Here is a 21,167-nt window from a genome sequence, read left to right on the forward strand (position 1 = left end):
TTTTGATTATTGTGTAAAAAAGCAGTCTGCAGTCTTCGAAGCAATTTTTGTCAGTAAGTGTCTCTTTTGGTTCTTGTCAAACAACATTCATGTTTGCGTTAATATATGTAAAGGCTAATTATTTCCCCAAAATCCCCTCTGAGTTTTATTCAGTCTCTAGAAGCTGGAATGGCTCGTTTTTCAGTTGTAAAGAACAGCTCTAGTCCATTTGAATATTTCTCACAGACTCGCAACTACTGAAACTGTCATGGTTCCAACATAATTTGATTTTCAGCTCTTTTCTTTTTCTAATTTGACTATTTCTACAGGCAGAAAGGCCAAATCTCTAGCCCCTTAGATCATGTTTCAATAGCAATGCAATACAGTGGTCAATGGCTGTTGATCATTTTTAAAGTCAAACATAACTTACAGTTTGCAAACCATTCACAGAAAGACAAACCGCAATTGCATTACATTAAATCACCGTTTTGCTACGTTCTCCTGCCACGCACAGTTAGTGTAAAGACAGCTACCCGGTAGGCAGTAACATAGTCTACCATTCCCACATGCTAACATGGTATGCAAACGATCACCGCAGTCTAGGATCTTAGTTAGCCCTCAATCATCAATTACACACTTCCAGCACTGAGCCCTGAGATTGTGGCCAGTAATGTGGAATGACTGCAGATACACCAGGGATTCCTGCACTCTACACCGGGGTGAGGCGATTAACCCAGCAGTAAAACTTCAGGTTGATCAGCATCAGAGATCACACCAGACCTGGGTCAAATATGTAATTGTTCTGGATTCACTTTTCTATGCTCGATTGATCTTGCCGGGTGCAGTTGAGCCAAACAGGAAGACCAGACCGTAGGGTTTGCACATTTGGGAGAATAGGTTCCAATAGACTCGACAAGCTCAGTAAAGAAAAAGTAGAAAAGTATTTGAATTCAAAAACTATTACATATTTGGCCCTGGTCTGGATCACACCACAGCAGTTTCACTCAGTCTGTGGCTTTACTGTAATCACCTGCTCCTCTGAGGAACAACATACAGTCCAGGAAAGATGACGAAAACAAAGAGGCTCACACCTCACCTCCGGCACCCCTGTCCCACCAGTGCCCATTGTTCCTGCCCCCAACCCGCTACCCCCTGCGAACGTTTCACCCTCTCACCTGGCGTGCGGCACGTCGATGCTGGAGGAGACCACCTTGCGCTTCTGCTCGAGCAGGCAGACCGAGCGGGCGTGGTCGGGTCCCCGCGGGTCCTCCGGAGGCTCCGGAGCCAGGGAGTTGGCCTCGCCTTTTTGGGATTCCGGCGGATGGTCCCGACCATTGCAGGAGCTCTGCTGCTGAGAAACGAACAGTTACTTATCAAAGGAAAAGTAGGCCCGCCAACTGCCTCCAATACGGCGCGCCAAAATAAAACAGCAGGTGCTTGTAATCATCTCTTAAATGGAACAGGTTTTTCAAGGGCATGTACGGATGGATAGGCCAAGACATTTCTTTCATATTCGTTCCATTATCAAACTGATTTTGAAGTTTGATGCGGCAATGTTGTGGCAGAGGTTCTCATCTGATAACATTCTGCATTCTTTTTACATTCACGGGAAACACACCATCATTTTGGACATTCTCAAACATTGGACTGCTGTACACATGTATAACTATGGGTAATAAAGCAATGCATTAAGTTATACTATTAGGTTATATAATGCAGTATGTATAATTAGTTTCATAACTCATCTAAGGCTTCTTTTGCTCTGGTTTCAAATCTTGAGACCAAAATTGGCCACTAACAAGAGGAACCACATATGTAACCCATCTGCTTGCTAGGGAGTTCACAGCACAATGCATACTCTAGCTAATTTTATAATAGCAATATAATCTGCCAAGCTGACATCTGCAGACCGATCACATTCAATGCACTGACATATTTCATTTCAACATATAAAACTATTCCACCATTGTCCATTAACTTCCATTCATATCAGAAAGCTTTTCTGAAAAATTGCTTGCAAATTCCTGGCGGGGGTAAAATCTTGCATTGGACTTAAGCTGAATATTCTTTTATAATTCATTTATCACTTCACACAATGAATAATGCAATGGTCTTTTACCAAGCCATACAGCCTTTACCGTTAATTTACAGTGACCTATAGTCTGGATACAGATACAGATTTTGATTAAATATGGTAAGTGCAATATTATTGTGGCGTATAACTACAGTAGATGAAACTGAATGATGCACATCCATAGAAAAAGACACAGTGGAATGATGCATTCTTAGGTCTGTGGACAACTGCAAAGAAGCACATATTTGCAAATATATGGGCCCACAGGACTAACAGTATCATGAAGACCATTCTTTTATGTGTGAGGTACTTCAGCCAGCAATGGTTCCAAACACTTTCTAAATACTAAACAGCAAAGGCATAAAAGGTTTCACTGTGGTGCTGGAAAGAGCGGCACTTATTCTGGAAGCACGTTTTCAAGCGAATGCCATCCGCATAGCTAGGGGTTTACCTTCACCCGGTGTCGTTAGCTTTTCTCTAGATGTGTAACTGGAACCGCACGCATTTCATCGCCGGGCTGAATCAGCAACATCTCCACAATGAGCACTTTGTATGCGGTGATCCTGCGTGGTCTCTTGCATTCCTCCTCACTGCAAATGAATGTCTGCTTTGCACTAGGGTCAGTGGAGAAACCGCAATATGCAGGTGTGTCGGCAATGAGATCTGGGGAGGCCTATTAGTTAACGCTTTAGTGTCAGGGCAGTCATTCGCCTAATGTAGCTGGGTCATTTTTTCACAAATACGCACAATCATTATGATGAGAAAATCCACTTCTTCATTACCCACATAAGAATTGACACGTGTGAAAATAATGAACCGTCGTAGCGAATGAAACTGGAAATGAACAAAGCGGCTTGTATTCTTTAAACTTCAGCTAAATGGGGTAGGATGCATAACTCAAAACAAAAAACCTGAACCTTTCCTCACACACTAAAAGAGCTCAATAGAGTTTATCTATTCACCTGCATCTTCATCAGCAACCCACAAATTAACCCCTATTGGATAGGAATGGGCATGGTTAATCGATTAACCAGTTAAGCGAAATGGACACTTAACCAAAACGGCAAATGTTTGAGCCTTTTTTTTAAATCCTGAATTATAGCATTATAATTATTTTAGCTTTTCTAAAAACATTTTTAAGAGTGTTGTATATTTTGATTGGAGTTGTGGGTAGCCTACAGCAGTGGGGTCATAGAATTTCAGAGTAACATTGCGCCACCATCGACTCAAAAATGCAGCGGAGCCGGCAATGGGAACATTTTGAGGATAATCTGCAAATAACTAGATCAGGTTTTCTTGCAGAGTTCAATACTTCAATCAATCGTAAAAATTAAAACGCAAGTCATTGAACAATAGAAGGCTAGCCATAAATGTGGAAAAACAGGTTGAATTTACATACATTACATTCACTTTTGCTTTGTTGTTTGTTTGTTTAAAATTTTTTTTTTTTTTATAAATAAATAAATTAATTAATTAATTCAAATAGGCCCTGGTCCTAATATTTGTTGTACAGGTAGCAGTTGAAATTGTACTTCCCTCTAGCGTCTTTCAGCGCACTTATCCCTGGTTATGGGTATGCACTTTGTTGTACGTCGCTCTGGATAAGAGCGTCTGCCAAATGCCATTAATGTAATGTAATGTAACATTCAAAAGAGCGACCAGATTTCTTAAAACCAGCCAAAAACCACAAATCCGCAATTTTTTTCACTTTGGAAAAGACAAGCTTAAAGTCGTGTAGCCTATTAGTGGCCACCTCTGTCCCTGAAATGACGCCCCTGTTGAGCAGTAGCATATCTAATGTGTTTATACTGAATTTTATTGTTTTGGCTGTGGTCCAGCTTATTGGAGCATGCTTGTACAGCCTATTAACAGGGTTCTAAAAAAAGATTTTTAACCGGTTAATCAATTAACAGAAAATGCCCATCCCTACTATGGGTGCTTGCTAAAGATAGCTAATTTTAGGTAGAACAAACAGATATTTAATATAAACATATTTAATAACCTATATTTCAGTAGTTTAACCACAGTGACGCTTTGCTGTTGTGTTCCTGGAGAGACGTAAAGGTAAATTACGTTTCGATGAAGGTAATGCTAGCAAAGCCAGAACTATTGAATATGCCCAATTTGGAGTGCCCTGTTGTAACAGCAGGCCTGTTTCGTTGCTGCTGCGTCCTTCATCAGTTCAGAAGAACTGCTCTGCTCCTTTTCACTCTCGGCACCAGCTGGGCTCCGGCTATTGTGCTGGAACTGTGGCAGGCAGACCGCAGGTGATAAACAGCATAGAAGAAGGCTGGGAGTAACCCTGTTGACCAGAGCTCTACCCCCACGGGGAATGCTATGGCCGACTATTATAGATGCACCATTATATCGGAGCTGTATTGGAATCGGTATTGGCTGACTATAGCACAAAACTTATCAGTATCAGCCAATAAACTAATATAAACAATTGTGATTATGACCAATGATGGGCCAGAGAGGCAATGCATTTGATAGGCTGTTGATGTTGTATTATCGAGTTATTGTGCTGGATACTGCAGGCAGGTAGGCCGCAGGTGAGCTGCTGAAAAGAGGAGTTGAGGTTGAGGTGCTGGGAGATGAGGTTGAATAATGACTGAGCTGAACTCTACCTCCCAGGGGGCAATGCTGTGGCCAACTATTAGAGGTGTACCGTAATATTGGAGTTGTATCCGTACAGGCTGAAAATAGCACAAAACTGACTTACAGATAATCGATATCAGCTAATAAACTAGTATGAACAATTATGATTATGACCAATGATGAGGCAACACATGCTCCAGAGAGGTGGCGTTTGATCAGCTGTTGATGCTGTAAATTATGTGAACATTAAAATGAAGAATGTAATGTATTTATTTGTATATTTAATGTATAATTGTACTAGCCAAACACAGAATCAACTCTACAGACTTGCTAAGCAAGTATTTGGACGATTGGGTGTATGTCTACACTAAGAACTAGTGTTGAGTGACACTCTACTATGTTATGTTCCTCTTAACAGTCCAGCACAGCCAGGTTTTTAAATAGGTCAGAATTTATAACTACAGGGTACACAACTTTAGCTTACTGACTTACTTACTTACCATGAAGAATATACTGGAAAACTATAGACATTATCAATATATAACAGCACTCAGCATTTACAATGAATTACCATCTCCAATATTTAAACTTCAGTTTGAAACACACCACCAAAGAAAAGTATGAATGTCTCACTGATGGGCTTAATGGGAGGTGGAGTCTGAGCTTTAAAACTCAAATCATGTAACACCAACACTTGGAGACCATTTGTTATGGTTGCTGAAAGAAAAATATACAACACATGAATGTTTAACCATTAAGGAAAAAAATGGAAAGGTTTACTAAACCCATTCCGTTTAAATGGTAATGATTAACGCTCATGCCAATGGGTAACTCGAGCTAGAGTGAGATGGCATCCAGTTTTCTGTAATGGAACATGAAGATCAAACGGGGCCGTTTTACTGCCTGTCTTTCTGCTGCATTGTTGACACAAAGCCCGCAGTTCGCTCTACACACCTGCTCTCCACAATATGCCCACACACCCCTGCTACGAGGAGGCAGAGTAGACATTAACCTCCTACGCTAATGCACACTACACACACATACATATCAACCTAACTTAATACACCTAGCAACCAAGTTTACGAACATGAAACTGGCCAAAGAAATGCGAAACAATGATAATTATTGATGATTATGCTCTATAACTAACCTGCAGAGCTCCAGAGGAATCACATAGGTTCCATCTCTAAATGGAACTATCATCCATAATACTACATTTGTGTGGGGAATAACAAAATCTGTAACATATTCCTTCAAAATAGTCACCTGTACAAATTCAGCTTTGCTCCAGTATAACGGACGGCAAGATTTCTCAAGATGATGGATGCCAGTGCAGTTAAATGCAAGCTTTTCTTTGACTCCAGCCAAGCAGATTGGAAAAAAATGCCCAGTATTTTACAAGCCATGCATCTAAACTATCAGATTCATCTTAGTCGTAAATACACCTAAGATCTTTAATTGAAAAAGTAAATGTAAAAATACATGCAGGGCCTGGCTCAATGGGTCACCTAGCTTATGACACATCAGTCAATACAGCCTCATATAAAAATATTCCAATATATGGAATTCTAATCTTGATATGGATGTCCTAACTGTCATAAAGTCATAACTTTAAAAACAATTTTTTTTTCAAGCTATGAACCTTACATGTCAGCCTACTCCTTTATTTGATGGTAAAGAAATCTGTACATTGTTCCTGCCTGTTCCTGAACCAGCAGGTGTGTGAAGAGGCTTCTGAGCCCACACCAGCATGCTTTCCACACTGCTGAATGGGGCACGGCTTTGACAGTCACAGCACACTTGGTGGTCTGCCGGTTAGCTGCTTGTATGTGGGAATTAATGGTAGTCGTAGGATCTCTGCTTCAGTAGAGCACGGTGAAGCCAAACAGGCCTGTATTTACTCTAAATCTCCACAATAAAATGTTGCTAAGTGGTCTTCGTTAAATGTGCACATTTAATATTGAAATCAAGAACTGGCACATAAATGTAGCTTAATGAAGAAGACTTCACAGCAGAGCCTGTTGGGGAGAGACAACTCATCCAATGAACAGTTGCAACAATGAAGCCAATAAACTATTTCCAATGGCTACATTGTGAGCAAATAAAGTTCTTTGAGTTTAAGACTGGGGGAAGGAGGGTCACATTTCAATTCTGGTTTTCTCCTATTGCATCTCCATGCATGACCGTTTTATTTGCCTCTTAATGTTTTATGAACTGAATCTCATACGTTTTATTACATACAGTAAGGATTATAACTTCTGGACCATGAGTTTTCTGTTTAAAAACAGGGTAGAAAAGCTTTAAAATGAGGAAATTCAATGTTGTGAATTTACTGAATTGCCTACATGCAAGAAAGCTCACAGGCAGGGTCCGAAAATAGGACCTGACAGCAACAGGAAGGACAAAACCCATAATCTCTTTTAGCTATTGTGACACCATTCTGCACTGAACGGACCTGTGGCTAACATTGTGCTACAGCACGTTTGACTGCTTTGTCAGTTATTGCAAAACTCAAGGCCCATCCTCCTGCAATACTGATATTCCTGTCTAGCACTGTCGCCTCAAAATATGTCCAGGCGTACAGCTCAAAATGTCCCCCATAATTCTTAAAATTGAACTTCCTCAAAGACCAGGTCGTCCTAATAATAGTTCAATATGAGGGCTTTGAACAACACACAAAGTACAAACACCATCACATGCAAATGGAATCCAGCCATTCACCATCCCAACCAAATACTCTGAAAAAGCCCTAAGGGCATTTGATTCTGTATCAAATAAGAACCCGTGACAGAACAGCACCGGGTCTTTCAAGGAAGGGCTGTATGCAGGACGACCCAACCCCCCCACCCGCCCGCCCGCCCGCCCGTCCGTCCCCCTTCAGCACACAAACCAAGTCAACAAGTGGCAAAGCCGAAGCTGAATGGGTCTCATTTGGCATTCTGGGCAGACTGCCAGAGCCACAGATTCTTAAAACATGTCCTTTGCAAAGAGCCGTTGCTGCACCACAGCAGCTGCCTGGCCGATTCACCCGGCTGCACTTTCACATACTTTACAGGGTTTGCAAGGCGCTCCAAAAAAAATTGTTTTGCTTTTGCCAAGATGGAAACGAACAATGGATTAGATCGCAATCGCACCGAAAAACATACGTGCTATACATTTTAATACTAAATGGTTGTTTGTTTAACTGTGTGTTTTGCAAATGCACATGTGGTACTGTGTATCCTCTGTATTTAAGCAAAGCAGTGGGTTCCAACCTTCGGTGATGGGGACCCCCTGAGTAAGCCGGTTTTATTAACCATCCCAGATTTTAAACAGGCTGTTATTTTTTCTTAATTAGGCACTTTTATTATTCAGAGGGATTATTTACCCTCTTAAGCCACATTATGTCAGACATAGCTACGCATGCCACAATGAATACAAATCCCATGTTCACATTGTGCTTATTGTGCTATATTGCAAACAATTACATTAACGAGGTAAAATTCTTTAAATTATCAAATTAAAGACTAGGGTGAATCAATAGGCAGCTGATTAGTCTGGGTTGTTGAACACATGTGTTTAAGTCCTTTCATATTTTTTTCCCTTAAACTTAATACAAAGCAGGTTTGGCTCATTATCATTTGCTAAGTTCTTCATTATCTACAAAATGGTTCGTTTTAGTGGCCATTTGTCCACCATTTCATCAATTAGGTTCACCTCATCATTGGTCAGTAAAATAATTTTGTTACACCTTTGTATGTAACTAAATAGGACTAATCAGCTAATCAGTTACCTCTGTACAGGAAAAGCACCTAATTAAGAAAAATGTACATCTCGTTGGAACGAAAACCACAGGCACCCCCTGGACTGAGTTTGGGAGGCACTGTAGTATAATATAGCATACTTTGGGAAATACGTAGATGGATGTTGTAGTTGACTCGTTTTAGGAGTTCTACTTGACTGATGCCTTTCTTTAGACCTTCAGTGAGTTTTCTTTGTTTGGATAACCTACTGTGGCTACTGCGTCTCCAGTTGTGCAAGTGGGAGCGTTATTATTTAAAACTAAGTATTTGTATCATAATCTTAATAAACTAAGACTAAAAACGAATGACAAATATGCTGCTGTTTATCATTGTGTTTAAACTGGAATAAATAATTAGACGACTGGACCGTAAAATTCTAATCGCTACAATCCTTTTCACAGTGAGACGAAACTGGAATAACAAATCCAATCTAAAAGAACAGTAACGTTACACCATATGCCAAAATGAATCACGGGTGGGACTAACCGAAAACAGAGCAGTAGCTCACTGGCAAGCAACAACAGCGCATCGTACAGAATACTGCAGAGATTGTTTGTTTGCCTCCGCTGTACCCGCCTCCTACTAGGTCAGATAAACAGCACGCAGGCCCTGTCACAATACATTCCGAAGCAATTCGTCAACGAAAATCCATTGTTTTTATTTCTTCAATTATATATCTTCACTGTGGTATCACATCAATCATAACTTGATATGCATTAACCACCATCCCAATTCGCCCAGAGAATTGCTGCGCTGGGTTGGTTGACAAATCTGTAGCAAGATAACTGCAGCAAAATAATGCAATACTAAGCACCAATCACGGAGTGATTCTGCACTGAGCAAGAAGCACAACAAAACAGCGATTCTACCAACCTTCAAGCTTGACTTCAGCGGTCCTTTTGCAGTCATCTGAGCGGAGCCCACTGCGATCTCGTCTTCGGAATACTCGTTCAAGCTCCCGTCTTGCATCAGGACCGTGTACACGTTTCGGCGAGGTCCAGTCGAAGCATCCTTGTTTTCCTGTTTGACAGCCTGCACCACTCCTGTGATCACAGCCCCGTCTCCCGTCGGGCTAGGCGCATAGACTCGGCTTCCGAGGATAGAACGCTTCACCAAACGCCTAGAATGCATAACGTTTCCCTCAAATATCGACCGTTAACTATTCAATGCCTGCTTAAAACGTCGACTTTTAAATCACAAGCAAATGCATCAAAATAACAAAACCCTGCAGCAGACGGACTATGAACTAAAAGCACCAAGTGAACGTTAGCGAGTGATAACATAGCTAGCTACCCAGCTAGCTATTAGGTCAAATAAAACTTCAAATGAAACGTAATTGCAAAAGATCAAGCAGCAAAACCATTGCTAGCTGCTAAATGTAAACATTTATAAAAACGCAGTCTTCAAAAGCTTGCAATGCAGAAGTCTGTCAACCTCTTCATCCGACCGGCCACCGATCTTTCTTCATTCGACCTGTTTGTTTTCCTATAGCCGTTCCCTTAAGCTCGCTAGTAGCAGGAAAATCACGGCAAGGATTTCATTATTTTTCGGAGCGAAATGGCCATCTTAGCACCGAATAACCAATTGAACCAATGGGAAAGACACAAAATAGTTCAAAAAGATGCTCATGTGTCCTTTTAATCAGAAAAATAAAGTTTCACGGAGAAAATACGACGCAATCTCCAAGTTTATCAACTCCGGATTCTGCAGCTGAAATCCATTCCGCAGAGGATTCTTTGGAGTCCGTGCCTCTACCGGCGGAATGCTGCCTGTAAACATGTGCGGTCTCGCGGCCACCGAGCGTTCCGATTGGCTGCTGAAGCACACGCCTCCACTATTTTACTCTCCCTTTACGGAGATGAAATGCCAGTTTCCCTCCTAACAGTGGTAACACAAGATGGGAAGGAAGTTCCATTCAAAACAATGACGCAATGATAGCGAGAGAAAGGAGAGCATTGGGAGGGGTGAAAATAGCGAGAATCAGAGTGGACTGGAACAAAACAAAGCGAGTCTGAGCCTTCGCGACAGGAGGCTTTGGCCATGAATGCCCTGCTCCGAGCCAAACGATATGGCATTGTAACGCGTTATCAAGGTCAGCAAATTTGGGGAAATCAGTAAAACGCGGTAAGGAGACAAAATAGCAGAGCCAGGAGTATACGCTATGTGGCAATAGAACGCAAGATTTTTGTTCGCTCCACATTATGTTCAAGCTTGCCGGATGTTAAAATTAATATATATTATACAATATATTAATATATAATGAATAATAATATTTATAGACAAATTACATTTTCAGTCATTGGGTTTCTTTTGTCGTGGTCTCTGCGTAATGACGTATTCCTGCATTAAAAAAACAAACAAAAAACGCTTTATTTGGGGAATTAGCTGTGGGTGACAGGGATATATCCTATTCCACGATAGAAAGTGAAATTGAATGAATTTCACATTAAATTAGTTATCAAAATTGATACTACATACACTATGCAAGAAGTGTTTAAAGTTACCCTTAGCAGTCACATAAGGAACAGCCATATGTATCTCTGGAAGAACCAATTTTGTCCTTAATCCAGGTTGTCTTTCATTCTACCTGGTCCATCAAAGTTTGTGTATTTTAATATCTGAAAACACTGCACATCATAAATATTGTGCAGTAAAGCCACACAAAGCTGTTCTTAATTTATTTTGGTTACACTTTATATGAAGGCTCATACATAAGAGCTATATTACTCCTTCATAAGCACTATGTAAGCATTCATAAGCACTTATGTCAATAGCCACAAATAGGCACATGGTGTGTATTGTCAACATTGATGCAGCAAGTGTCATTACCATGACATACCAAGTGACCTTACACAAGATATTTATGTTAGTTATTGACATAAGTGGTTATGAATGCTTATGTTGTGCTTATGAATGTCATATGTAGTGCTTATGAAAGAGTTATGAGCCATTATGTAGGAGCCTTCAAATGAAGTGTTTGTCCACCCAGCTCCTAGTCCAGGCGCTCGTCATTTCCCGCCTTGGATTACTGCAACTCCCTCCTCCCTCCTCCCTCCCAGCTTGTGCCATCAAGCCCCTCTAGCTGGTCCAGAATGCTGCAGCTCGCCTGATCACCAGTCAGCCCAGGTCGGCTCATGTCACCCCACTCCTCATTGGCCTCCACTGGCTTCCTATTGCCGCACGCATCCGTTTCAAGGCCCTAGTGTTGGCATTTCAGGCTGCTAAGAGGACTGCCCCACCTTACATACAATCCTTAATCACTCCCTACTCCCCAGCTAGACCAATCCTGTCTGCCAGCTCTGGTCGCCTTATGGTTCCCTCACTACGAGCACCTGGCGGTCGAGTTGCACGTTCACGCCTGTTTTCCGTTCTGGTTCCTCAGTGGTGGAATGACTTGCCTACCACTGTCAGGACAGCAGAATCCCTCCCCCTATTTCAACGCAGACTAAAAAAACACACCTTTTCAAACTGTACCTTAGTCCTCCCTCTTGACCCCCCCCCCTTTTTTTGATATCCATATCCCTCTTGTCAGCGCTTCATGTGTATTTTACTAGCTATGTGATGTGATGCTTTAACTTGTGGAAGAACCTATGCACTTGTAAATCGCTTTGGATTAAAAGCATCTGCCAAATGACTAAAATGTAAATGTAAGTGTTACCTGTATTTCTTAGGCATCCAACATCAAAACTTAAACTTTATATCTTTTCCTGGACTTTCACCATCCCCATCCCAACCATCCATCGCTAGCTCAGAGCGACCTTGGCAATGCAAGCAGAACATTTCATTTGTCTTCAGAAATGATGTAATGCAACACTGGTATTGAGGCACTTTGCAAAACTTCCCTTTCTGTGCATATCCGCTTCTCCATCCTTTATTCAGTCCCTATTCAATCCCATTCTTCCCAACCTCTCAATCTCGCCCCGTTGATGCCATTATTTTGAAGATTTTTTTAACAATGTGGGAACTACTTATGTGGTGTTGGTATCTTTTCCAACTCTGACAAACTCAAGGGCATTGCACTGGCCTGTTAAAACATGTTCTGTGCCTCGTGCTGCCTGCTTCACACTCCCAATGTCAGTGCATTCAAGCTTGGTTTAAACCCAATGTATCATATTTTTTATGATATTTTAAACAATATTATACTAGTACTATTAAACAAGTTAAACAAGAGGGCATGCATCTTGCGTACACATATCAACGAACAGTTCGAAGATACTCTCACCAATTTCACAAATGCATGACATAACTGACCCCCCCCAAGACATAGAAGCAGAAAAAAACTTGAGGCAGTTTGGTTAAGTATGTACATTCTTTATTCGAATAGGTAGTTTGATAAACAGGCTCGACCGTTTCCTGGTGCGAGAAGCCGCAAACGTTCCCTGTTTTTCCTATCTTCTCGCCGACCCTCATTTACACTGTCCTGGCAGCTCACTGTATGTAGAGCCTACGTACAGCACAGCGTGTGGTACCTTGTAAAATCAGGCAGCGATGCTCACCTTTGACAGATCGTAAAAAACAATTTATGGCACATCCATGAACATCATTAAGTTTAAAGGATTGCATTACTTCACTGCATGGAATAATCAGAGGGCATGTGAATCGAGCAAGGGAGTAATTTTCTTCATAAATATTAATCACAAAGAGATTTACTCCCTATAAAATGCATATAAAAATCTCAGATGCAAGCTTCCATTTTTCTGAGGACAGTTAATGGCTGAAATGTACTGCCTCAATGCAGATTTGTTCTCATACTGGGCAATTCAGTTTGACATCGCTTTGTCGACTTAATATCAGGCAAATGCCATAACAATGGTCTAAATTGATGACAGTTTCAGTAATGCGTCTACTGTATTCTGAAAAGAAGACATACATATTCCATATAAAGCACTACATTTCTTTTCTTGCCAGCAGTTCTACAATGCTCATTTTCAGATATCAATGTGCACTCAGATAGCTTGAAGCTGAGAATACAAATTTTAAATGTTGAACAACAGCAATTAAATATATATATATATTTAAATAAAAGTACCTCTATATTCAAAAATAACTGCTAACACATTTAAACATGGCAACTGCCTGTACCAATAGAATGTACCACGACTGGACTGAAGTCACGAGGAGGAATTACTGTACACTGGATTTCAAGACAGAAACAAATATCAGTAGCTTAAATTTGTTATTTTAACACTTTTCAACAGGGCTCAATACACCCCCATGTGGCACATTTTAATGAGCTGTTGACCTTTGTCTCAAACCTATTCTGTCAGTCAAAGCAGTATGCCATGCATCTTACAGTTGCCACCATTCTATAAAATACCATAATTTCAAAAGATATGAACTATAAATTACAGAATAATAGAATAGTATGTGCTTTTCTGTCCTCACTGCAGTCAGTTGGCAGCCTATCAGAGATACAACTGACTATACTTTTCCCATGTGAAAATTAGGCGAGGTGAAGGCTGTTTAATAATGAGGAAGCTAATGTAAATCCTTACAATAACTGAAAAAATGGATACAATCTTGCAAATAGATGCAGGCCTCTTTTGGCCTGTTGTCATCATTATATACCGTATACGCATGCATCTCTGTGACAACAATGGGTATATACGACAGAAAAATAATTAATCTGACATTTTAAGTGCCGTTTTAACAAGATAAACGTGATAGGGCTTGTGCTGCAGTACCACAACGTACATTGTGCATGAGAGTCCTTCGACATGACCAGCATATGCGTACCGAATTTCAGCAAAGGGTTCAAAAATAAAATTAAAATTAAACGAAGGTACAAGTTATTAAACACCAAATTGTCAGATTACCTAATTATTTAGCAGTTACTTACTGTGAAAAATTATATTAACATTCAAAACAGGATAAAAATCCTGTGAGCTATTAAAACACACACACACACACACACACACACACACACACATACAGATAAACAAATCACAAGATTCCAACGTCAGCATGAATCAATATGCTCAGAGCCTTGCTGCACCTTCACGTGCGGCTTGTAAGTTCTTTAACTTTTTTCATGGTTTACACAACAATAAGATGCTGCTGTTAGCGGAAAGGGTTTTTAAAGAATAAGCAATGAAGAAAATATACTTTCTTAATTTTGCCATTTAAAGCTGTAAAAATGAAGTATTTAGTTATTCCGTTCAATTATAATGTCTATGGTACGTCAGCTACAATACAAGCTCCTCTGTTCTAGGGTCACACGCGTACCTTTACAGTGTGCTTCAACCAACTACTAATCTTTCAAACCTAATCACATAAAAATGCCCACAAATTCTTAGAAATTAAGAGTTTTCATAATCTAATCCCATTTACTCCCTTGTATTAGCAGCACCAGTCCTTGAGAGTAGAGGTTTGGTATATTTTTTTACCCTTTAACAGTCAACCAATCTAGTCCTAAAACACCAAGTCAATGACTTTCTACTGCAAACAGAATTCCAATTAGACAATGAAAGCTACAGGCATCCAGCATAGGTGTTACTCATCACAGACCTAACAGAACTTCAATACAAACATGCCCAGCCAATCACAACTCAGGACAGGTATTGTGCCAATCAAGATTCTTTTTAAAATACAAACTTTCTGAAAACCATTTAAAGCCATAATACCTGTGCAAAGTTGGCCGATGTGTAAGGTCTGAATTGAGAGAACCCTTGTTGCAATGTGTCCATTTAATTTTTCCTAAAAATAAAATAAAACGCCTAAAAAATAAAACACCTCCCTTTTATATACACTAGTTACCAGGCACTGGGACATGCTCTCCTCCACTGCCCATCAGACTGTGTCTGTTCAGCACTGGTCTGTGGGTAGGATGTAGAAATAACCCAACAGTATTTCATATGGAGCAACTTTTGTCATAACCAGCAGAAACAAGAGTCAACAAAATGCACTATGTCAGCCCTCATCAAATCTGGCCCCGGATTTCTTTTCTCCCGGGTAATTAGCGAAACAATTTGTGCTACTGATTGGCCAGGCTATCCTCACACTCCCAGGTAAAGGAAGAGTGGAAAACCAGCAGTTCTCGGACCTCGAGGACCGTGATTTGACGTGATTTTACATGAATGAATTCAGGCCACTGGGCTAATAAAAGCCTCACATTGGAGTGACCCTTCGGACACCAACACAGATCAAAGGCAGTCCCCACCCCCCAGAAAAGTCCAGAATGAGTGTGTGTAAGATGGCGGTTGAGAGCGAGGTCCAGTTCGAAGGGAGCGGGGGAAATGGAGGTCGGGGACAGCTGTGCTGCAGTCAGAGCCGGGAGATCTCCCTGGTGAACTCCACGCTCTCGTAATCGGGCTCCCTGTACGTCTGCGCCTCCTCTCCCTCCCCCTCCTCCCCCTCCGGCTCTTTTTGGATCCCGATGGTCTCGTAGGCGGGGTCCAGGAGCTCGCCGGCGCCCCCCGGGGGCTGGGGCGGGGCGTCCGCGTCAGGCTGCGGGTAAACGTCCTTCACGGTGGCGTACAGGTCGCCGGACGCGGACTCGGCCAGCAGGCCGGTGATCTCGCCGATGCTGCTGTAGTCGTGCTCCTTCTCCTGGGCGGAGGGCTTCAGCACCGAGGAGTACATGTCAGACAGCTGGAAACAAGAGACGACAACGTGAATTCTCAGACACTCCAACGGACGCACTTCACTTTACGGGTATGTTTATTCAATAAGCAATGGACAAGCGCAGGGGTTCCCAAACCTGTGGGCGGGGTCGCCCGATTTCAGGATGGGGTCACCTGAAAATCTTTAAAAAGATCAAATGTCATTTTTGTCTTTTTGAAATGTGTGAATGTAAGCCACTACACAACATTACAACAGCCCAACTGTAATAAAGCAATGAGGCAGGAGAGGCTGTGGGATATGGTCTGACCAATACACCAAAGTAAATTCCTAATACATGTAAATGTATAAGGTTAAGTTGATTTGATTTAATTACGACTTAATTATGAAGCTGCACTATGATTTATGTTTCTGTATGACATAAAATATATAAAGTCATTAGAATACATTTTTACTTCTATAACACACTGTTCAGAAAACATCACTGCACTTAACTACTCTTAGACCATAGTTTAGCTCATGCCTACTAACTTTATTTACTAACAGTATTCTAACCATGCTAACAGTACAAACAGGCCCTGACAATAACATTTGACTGACAGCTGACATAGCTTTTGACAGAGAGTGGGAGAGGAGGACAGGACAGGGCAGGCGGGCGGTGGGGGACAGGGGGTCAGGCTGGTGGAGGCTGGGGGGCAGGGCCTGTGTTATTGGGCCCGGGCCGGCTGCCCGTGGTCGCTGGCTGGACGCCGGCTGCTCGCAGTATTTCCAGGACAGGTGGTGACAGGGGCGCGACGGGCAGGGGACTGGGAGCGCGCTGAGAGCTGGCAGGCTGCAGATGGCTTGGCAGGGCTTAAGAAGCAGAGGCCTATATATCAGCAGCCCCCCCCCCCCTGGTTTTTAGAGAGGTCACCGCAAGGGTACGAGCGGCAGCCACGCTGGATGTGCGACCGGCCGAAATAACACTCCACCCAGCTGTGGGGGTCACAGAGGAGGGGGGGGGGGGGGTTATGGGTGAGGGTGGGGGTGTGTTCTCTAGCCTAGGAGGACAGGGTCGAGACCAAATACCCACCTCGTTCGCAGAGAGCTGGTCGTTCTCCAGTCCGGGAGTCGGAGACAGCGGACTGTGTATCTGCTCAAGCATAAACAAGACACAGCAGTTAAGAGACATTTTCTAATTTAGCAAAAACCCCTGTCTGCGCAGTGCGTCAGAGGACACTAAATAGATTTAAGGCCCTCCGGTCGAGCCAATTATTATATGGTCTGTTAGGCTCCTGTAGCACTTATGTGCTGAAATGGTTGTATATTTACACAGTGGTAAAGTGTTGTCACCAATTAATTATGGAGGAGCTGCTAATTGAAATCATTAGCAATGCAAGCCGGCAATCGCTTTTGATCTGGAAATTTTGCAAACATAACAGAAGGAAACAGGAAAACCATTTCGCAGGGGGAAAATTACAATATATTTAGTTAGATTTAAAATTAAAATAATCCACCCATATGGCACATACGCACACCGCAGAAATCAATATTCAAGCTCAGCTCAACATTTTCTTCTGCTTTTAAATGGTGAATGAACCGCAGGGAGAGCCATAGAGGGGAGAGATGTTACTATACAGCCTTGGTGCTGTGTACTCCGTACCGTAGTACTCTGGCAGAAGGAATTAAACAGAAGGGAACCATTAATAATGAAAGGGTCTCTTTAAACATTCACAGAGAGGCGATTGAGCTTCCTCCAGGCGGGGTACGGACGGCTGCCCGCGGCGGCTGCGATCCGCGGCACCGCCGAGCGTTTGATCAGCCACACGACGGTTTTGAGGACTCTATCCGCCTCCCTGTCAGCCCGGCGCTGACCGCTCTATTCCGCGAGACTCCGTCCCCGCTCTGCTCCCAGGGGCTCTGCCTCCTCCCGACCCTGCCTTCAGCGACCCCCCTCCACGCTTCCTCCATCTTACGCTGGAGTAAACCGCCTCGCGGAAACGCCTCGTTACAAAACCGCAGCGCTTTTTTGTAAGGTGCGTAATTGCGGGATTTTTTCGAGCACCTTCGATGACATTTTTCCCGAACGCTTTTAAGATGTCGCTCGCCACTGATAACCGGGGAGCGCGTTACGTGACACGAATTCAGAACAGTTTGGAGCATGGCTCTACGCGTGGCTACATTGCGGGGAAACGAGCCTCTCGTGAAAATCATAAACCAAAAGAAAGTCAGGCGGCTCATGGTCAGGCTTTTCTTCCATGAAAGGCTCGAGCCTCTGATCACAGGAGCCGGCGGCGAGGCGGCTGAGGAGGCCGGTTCATCGTGTGATGAGAGGAAGCGCGGAAACCAGGGCACAGAGCGGCTCTTTGTCTCCGCTGGTGGAGGGGGGAGGTCACATGACACAGCTGACATCACACGTGCTCTCGGAGGATCGGTTCGTGCTCAGCGAGAGGGACTCGCTCCTGAACGCCCCCATGACGGAAACCCGCCGTGTTGGCATACCGTGCCCCTCTCTGTGTGAACACATCAGCTCAGATCAGGGGGCTCAGACGGTAAGATCAGTCGTCTGGCAGTCGGAGGGTTGCCGGTTCGATCCCGCCCTGGGTGTGTCCCTGAGCAAGATACCTAACCCTCAAGTTCTGGCTGAAATTGTGCCTTGCAGTTGGTGCCTAGCATGGCAGCCAATCGCTGTTGGTGTGTGCGTGTGGGTGAATGAGAAGCATTAATTGTACAGCGCTTTGGATAAAGGTGCTATATAAATGCAGGCATTTACCATTTAGGTCACATCACGCCATTTCCTACATCCAAGTTTTAGACTCTGCTTGGGCTAATAGGCCATTATTCCACCAATGCTCAAATCACCAAGCCTGTGTCACTCGTAAAAAATTAGCTTTAACTACAGTGAGTAAATGAGCTTATCTATCCTGTCACTGCATAGAGGGTAAATGCCTTTCACAATAGTCACAAATCAACTTAAATGTATTGGGTTGGTTAATGATATCGCTCAAACCTCTCACACGATATCGAGGTGTTCCTGCTTGCAAGGCCCGAGCAATATCCAGCAGTTATAGCAACAAACTACACACATAACAAAGAGTTTCATTTTCGCACATGCAATAAAAATAAAACATTGCTTGGAAAAAAAGACAGCAAGCTACACTGAATTACTGCTTCTACAACAGCGAGCAATGTACGTAAATCTTAGACTGAGCCTGGCTGAATAAATCAAACATTTGCAAGCTACATAAAGAGCGTGTTATGTATTTCAGACAGGTGGTAAATGCCCTCTGGTGAACCTGTGGAAGAGGCTAATGAATATTGAGGAAAGGAAAATGGCCTGGAATAAACAGCCTTATAATTCCACCAGTTCAGGCTATGATTGAGGATCAGAGCATTTTAAGAGATTTTTATAATTACTCAGAGGACACATATTCACTGCAGCATCTGCATCTTTCCCTCTTTGTTTAATTAGCGAGCCAATTAATTTAATGGTCTTGAAGCCCAGGGATGTACCTAGGCAAGATTCCCAACGCATCTTGCAATTTTGCATTCACTTCCCATCACATGACTGAAGAGCGGGGTCCCTCAGGAGCCCATCTTGGACCCACCGCATTCCCGTCATCCGCTTTGAAAAAGGCCGTTTAATTAAAGTCTCCCTCTCATGTGGCACGCGGATGCGGTGGGAAAACCCGCTTGTGTGTAGCTCTTAAGCTCTCTCCTCCTGCCGTTGTGATATGTCATATTAAGCTCTGCCACTGCGATATGTGGCCGAACGTCAGGTGTACTCATGGATGAATGACAGGTATGATAGCTAACATGACAGCTGCCTGATTACGAAGATTGACGTGAGACAGAACAGAAGTGAGGCAGGATGAAAATGCCTCTGTTGGAATGAGGATCAGTGGCTATGGATTCTAGGTTAGAGCATGCTGCACACAGCTTAACACTGTTCAGTGATACAGTATATTTAGGAAAGATGTTAAATCCACTGCAGTCTCACACCATGGTCAAATGTTAGACAAACATCAAAGGAAACAAAATATGTCTGTGCAAAATCATCGATCTACATATGGGCAGAGACACTGTAGCCTAGGTTAATGAACACACACACACACACACACACACACACACACACACTGTTGGCTCCATAATGTTTGGGACAAACACATATTTTTCTTCATTTGACTCAGTACTCATGTTTAAACTACATTCTCAGCTTTTATTTAAGGGTATTTATATTCCCCCTTTCAGAGCACCATAACCTTTGGAACATATTAATGCTAAATCAATGGAAGTAGTCATGTTCACGTTCTTTGTGCAATGACTGCTTTAAGTCTGTGACCCACAGACAACACCATCTTCTCTGGAAATGCAGTCAGGCCTGCACTGCAGCCCTCTTCAGCTCCTGCATGTTTTACAGGAGAGCTGCCTTACATTTTTTCAGCACATGAAACATGTGTTCAGTTGGATTCAGATTGGGAGAATGACTTAGCCAGTCAGGAATTGTCCAGCTTTTGTCTTTGAAAAACTAATTTGCTTTAGCAGTGTGTTTGGGATCACTGTCTTGCTGTAGGATGAAGTGCCATCCAATGAATTTGAAATTGCCAATTTCTTTTTGTTTGATTTTATCTATAGTAATTGCTAGGGGTGCCAAAGTTTTCAGAAAGAATTGGTTACTAAATACGAAACACGAAACATGACAGTAAATGTATTGAAATAAAAGTATATAATTTCCTATATGTTTGAACATAAAATATAGATCATGTGATATCCACGTTGTTTAGTATATGCAGCCTTTTTCTCAATTTTTACTAAGGGTGTAAATAATTCTGGAGCCCACTGTATAATTTCCACTGTAATTTCAACAGGGTGCAAATGTATAAAATACCCTTTAATAAAATAAAAAACAGTACAAAGGCAAATGAAGAAAAAGTCTTTGTTATGGAGCTCAATGCATGTACATACTGTTCATATGCATGTATATTTTCCCTCTTATCGCAGATAGGGGGAAGCATAGAGGTCCAAAGCTGGAGACAGGACCACAGCCCAGAAAGTATCATAGCAGGGAATCCCCATGATCTCACCATGATATCTCCAGAGAGCCACAGATCTAGTCCTGCTTCCCAGCTACACAATAGAAATTATACAGTGGATCTGCCCACACCATGACAAAATGCGATCAAAGTACAACAAAA

General features: G+C 42.4%; 2 protein-coding genes across 5 annotated transcripts in view; both read right to left on the reverse strand.

Annotated features, from left to right (window-relative positions):
• znf704 (zinc finger protein 704) overlaps window positions 1-10,106 on the reverse strand; it is a 46,207-nt gene extending 36,101 nt beyond the window's left edge. The window contains exons 1-2 of one of the 2 annotated variants that reach the window (XM_061255840.1): window positions 9,307-10,106; window positions 1,155-1,327 (exon numbers count right to left, since the gene is read on the reverse strand). In XM_061255840.1, the coding sequence (XP_061111824.1) occupies window positions 1,155-1,327; window positions 9,307-9,564 (431 nt within the window). In that variant the 5' untranslated portion in view covers window positions 9,565-10,106. Of the gene's footprint in view, window positions 1-1,154; window positions 1,331-9,306 lie in introns of both variants that reach the window. The other variant, XM_061255839.1, reaches the window with a different exon arrangement.
• Window positions 10,107-12,723: 2,617 nt separating this feature from the next.
• Window positions 12,724-21,167, reverse strand: part of pag1 (phosphoprotein membrane anchor with glycosphingolipid microdomains 1) — a 44,155-nt gene continuing 35,711 nt past the window's right edge. For all 3 annotated transcript variants that reach the window (XM_061253360.1, XM_061253359.1, XM_061253361.1), the window contains 2 exons: window positions 17,066-17,125; window positions 12,724-16,023 (listed from right to left, as the gene is read on the reverse strand). In XM_061253360.1, the coding sequence (XP_061109344.1) occupies window positions 15,697-16,023; window positions 17,066-17,125 (387 nt within the window). In that variant the 3' untranslated portion in view covers window positions 12,724-15,696. The remainder of the gene's footprint in view (window positions 16,024-17,065; window positions 17,126-21,167) is intronic.

Source organism: Conger conger, chromosome 9 (assembly GCF_963514075.1).
Source record: "Conger conger chromosome 9, fConCon1.1, whole genome shotgun sequence".
NCBI lineage: Eukaryota > Metazoa > Chordata > Actinopteri > Anguilliformes > Congridae > Conger > Conger conger.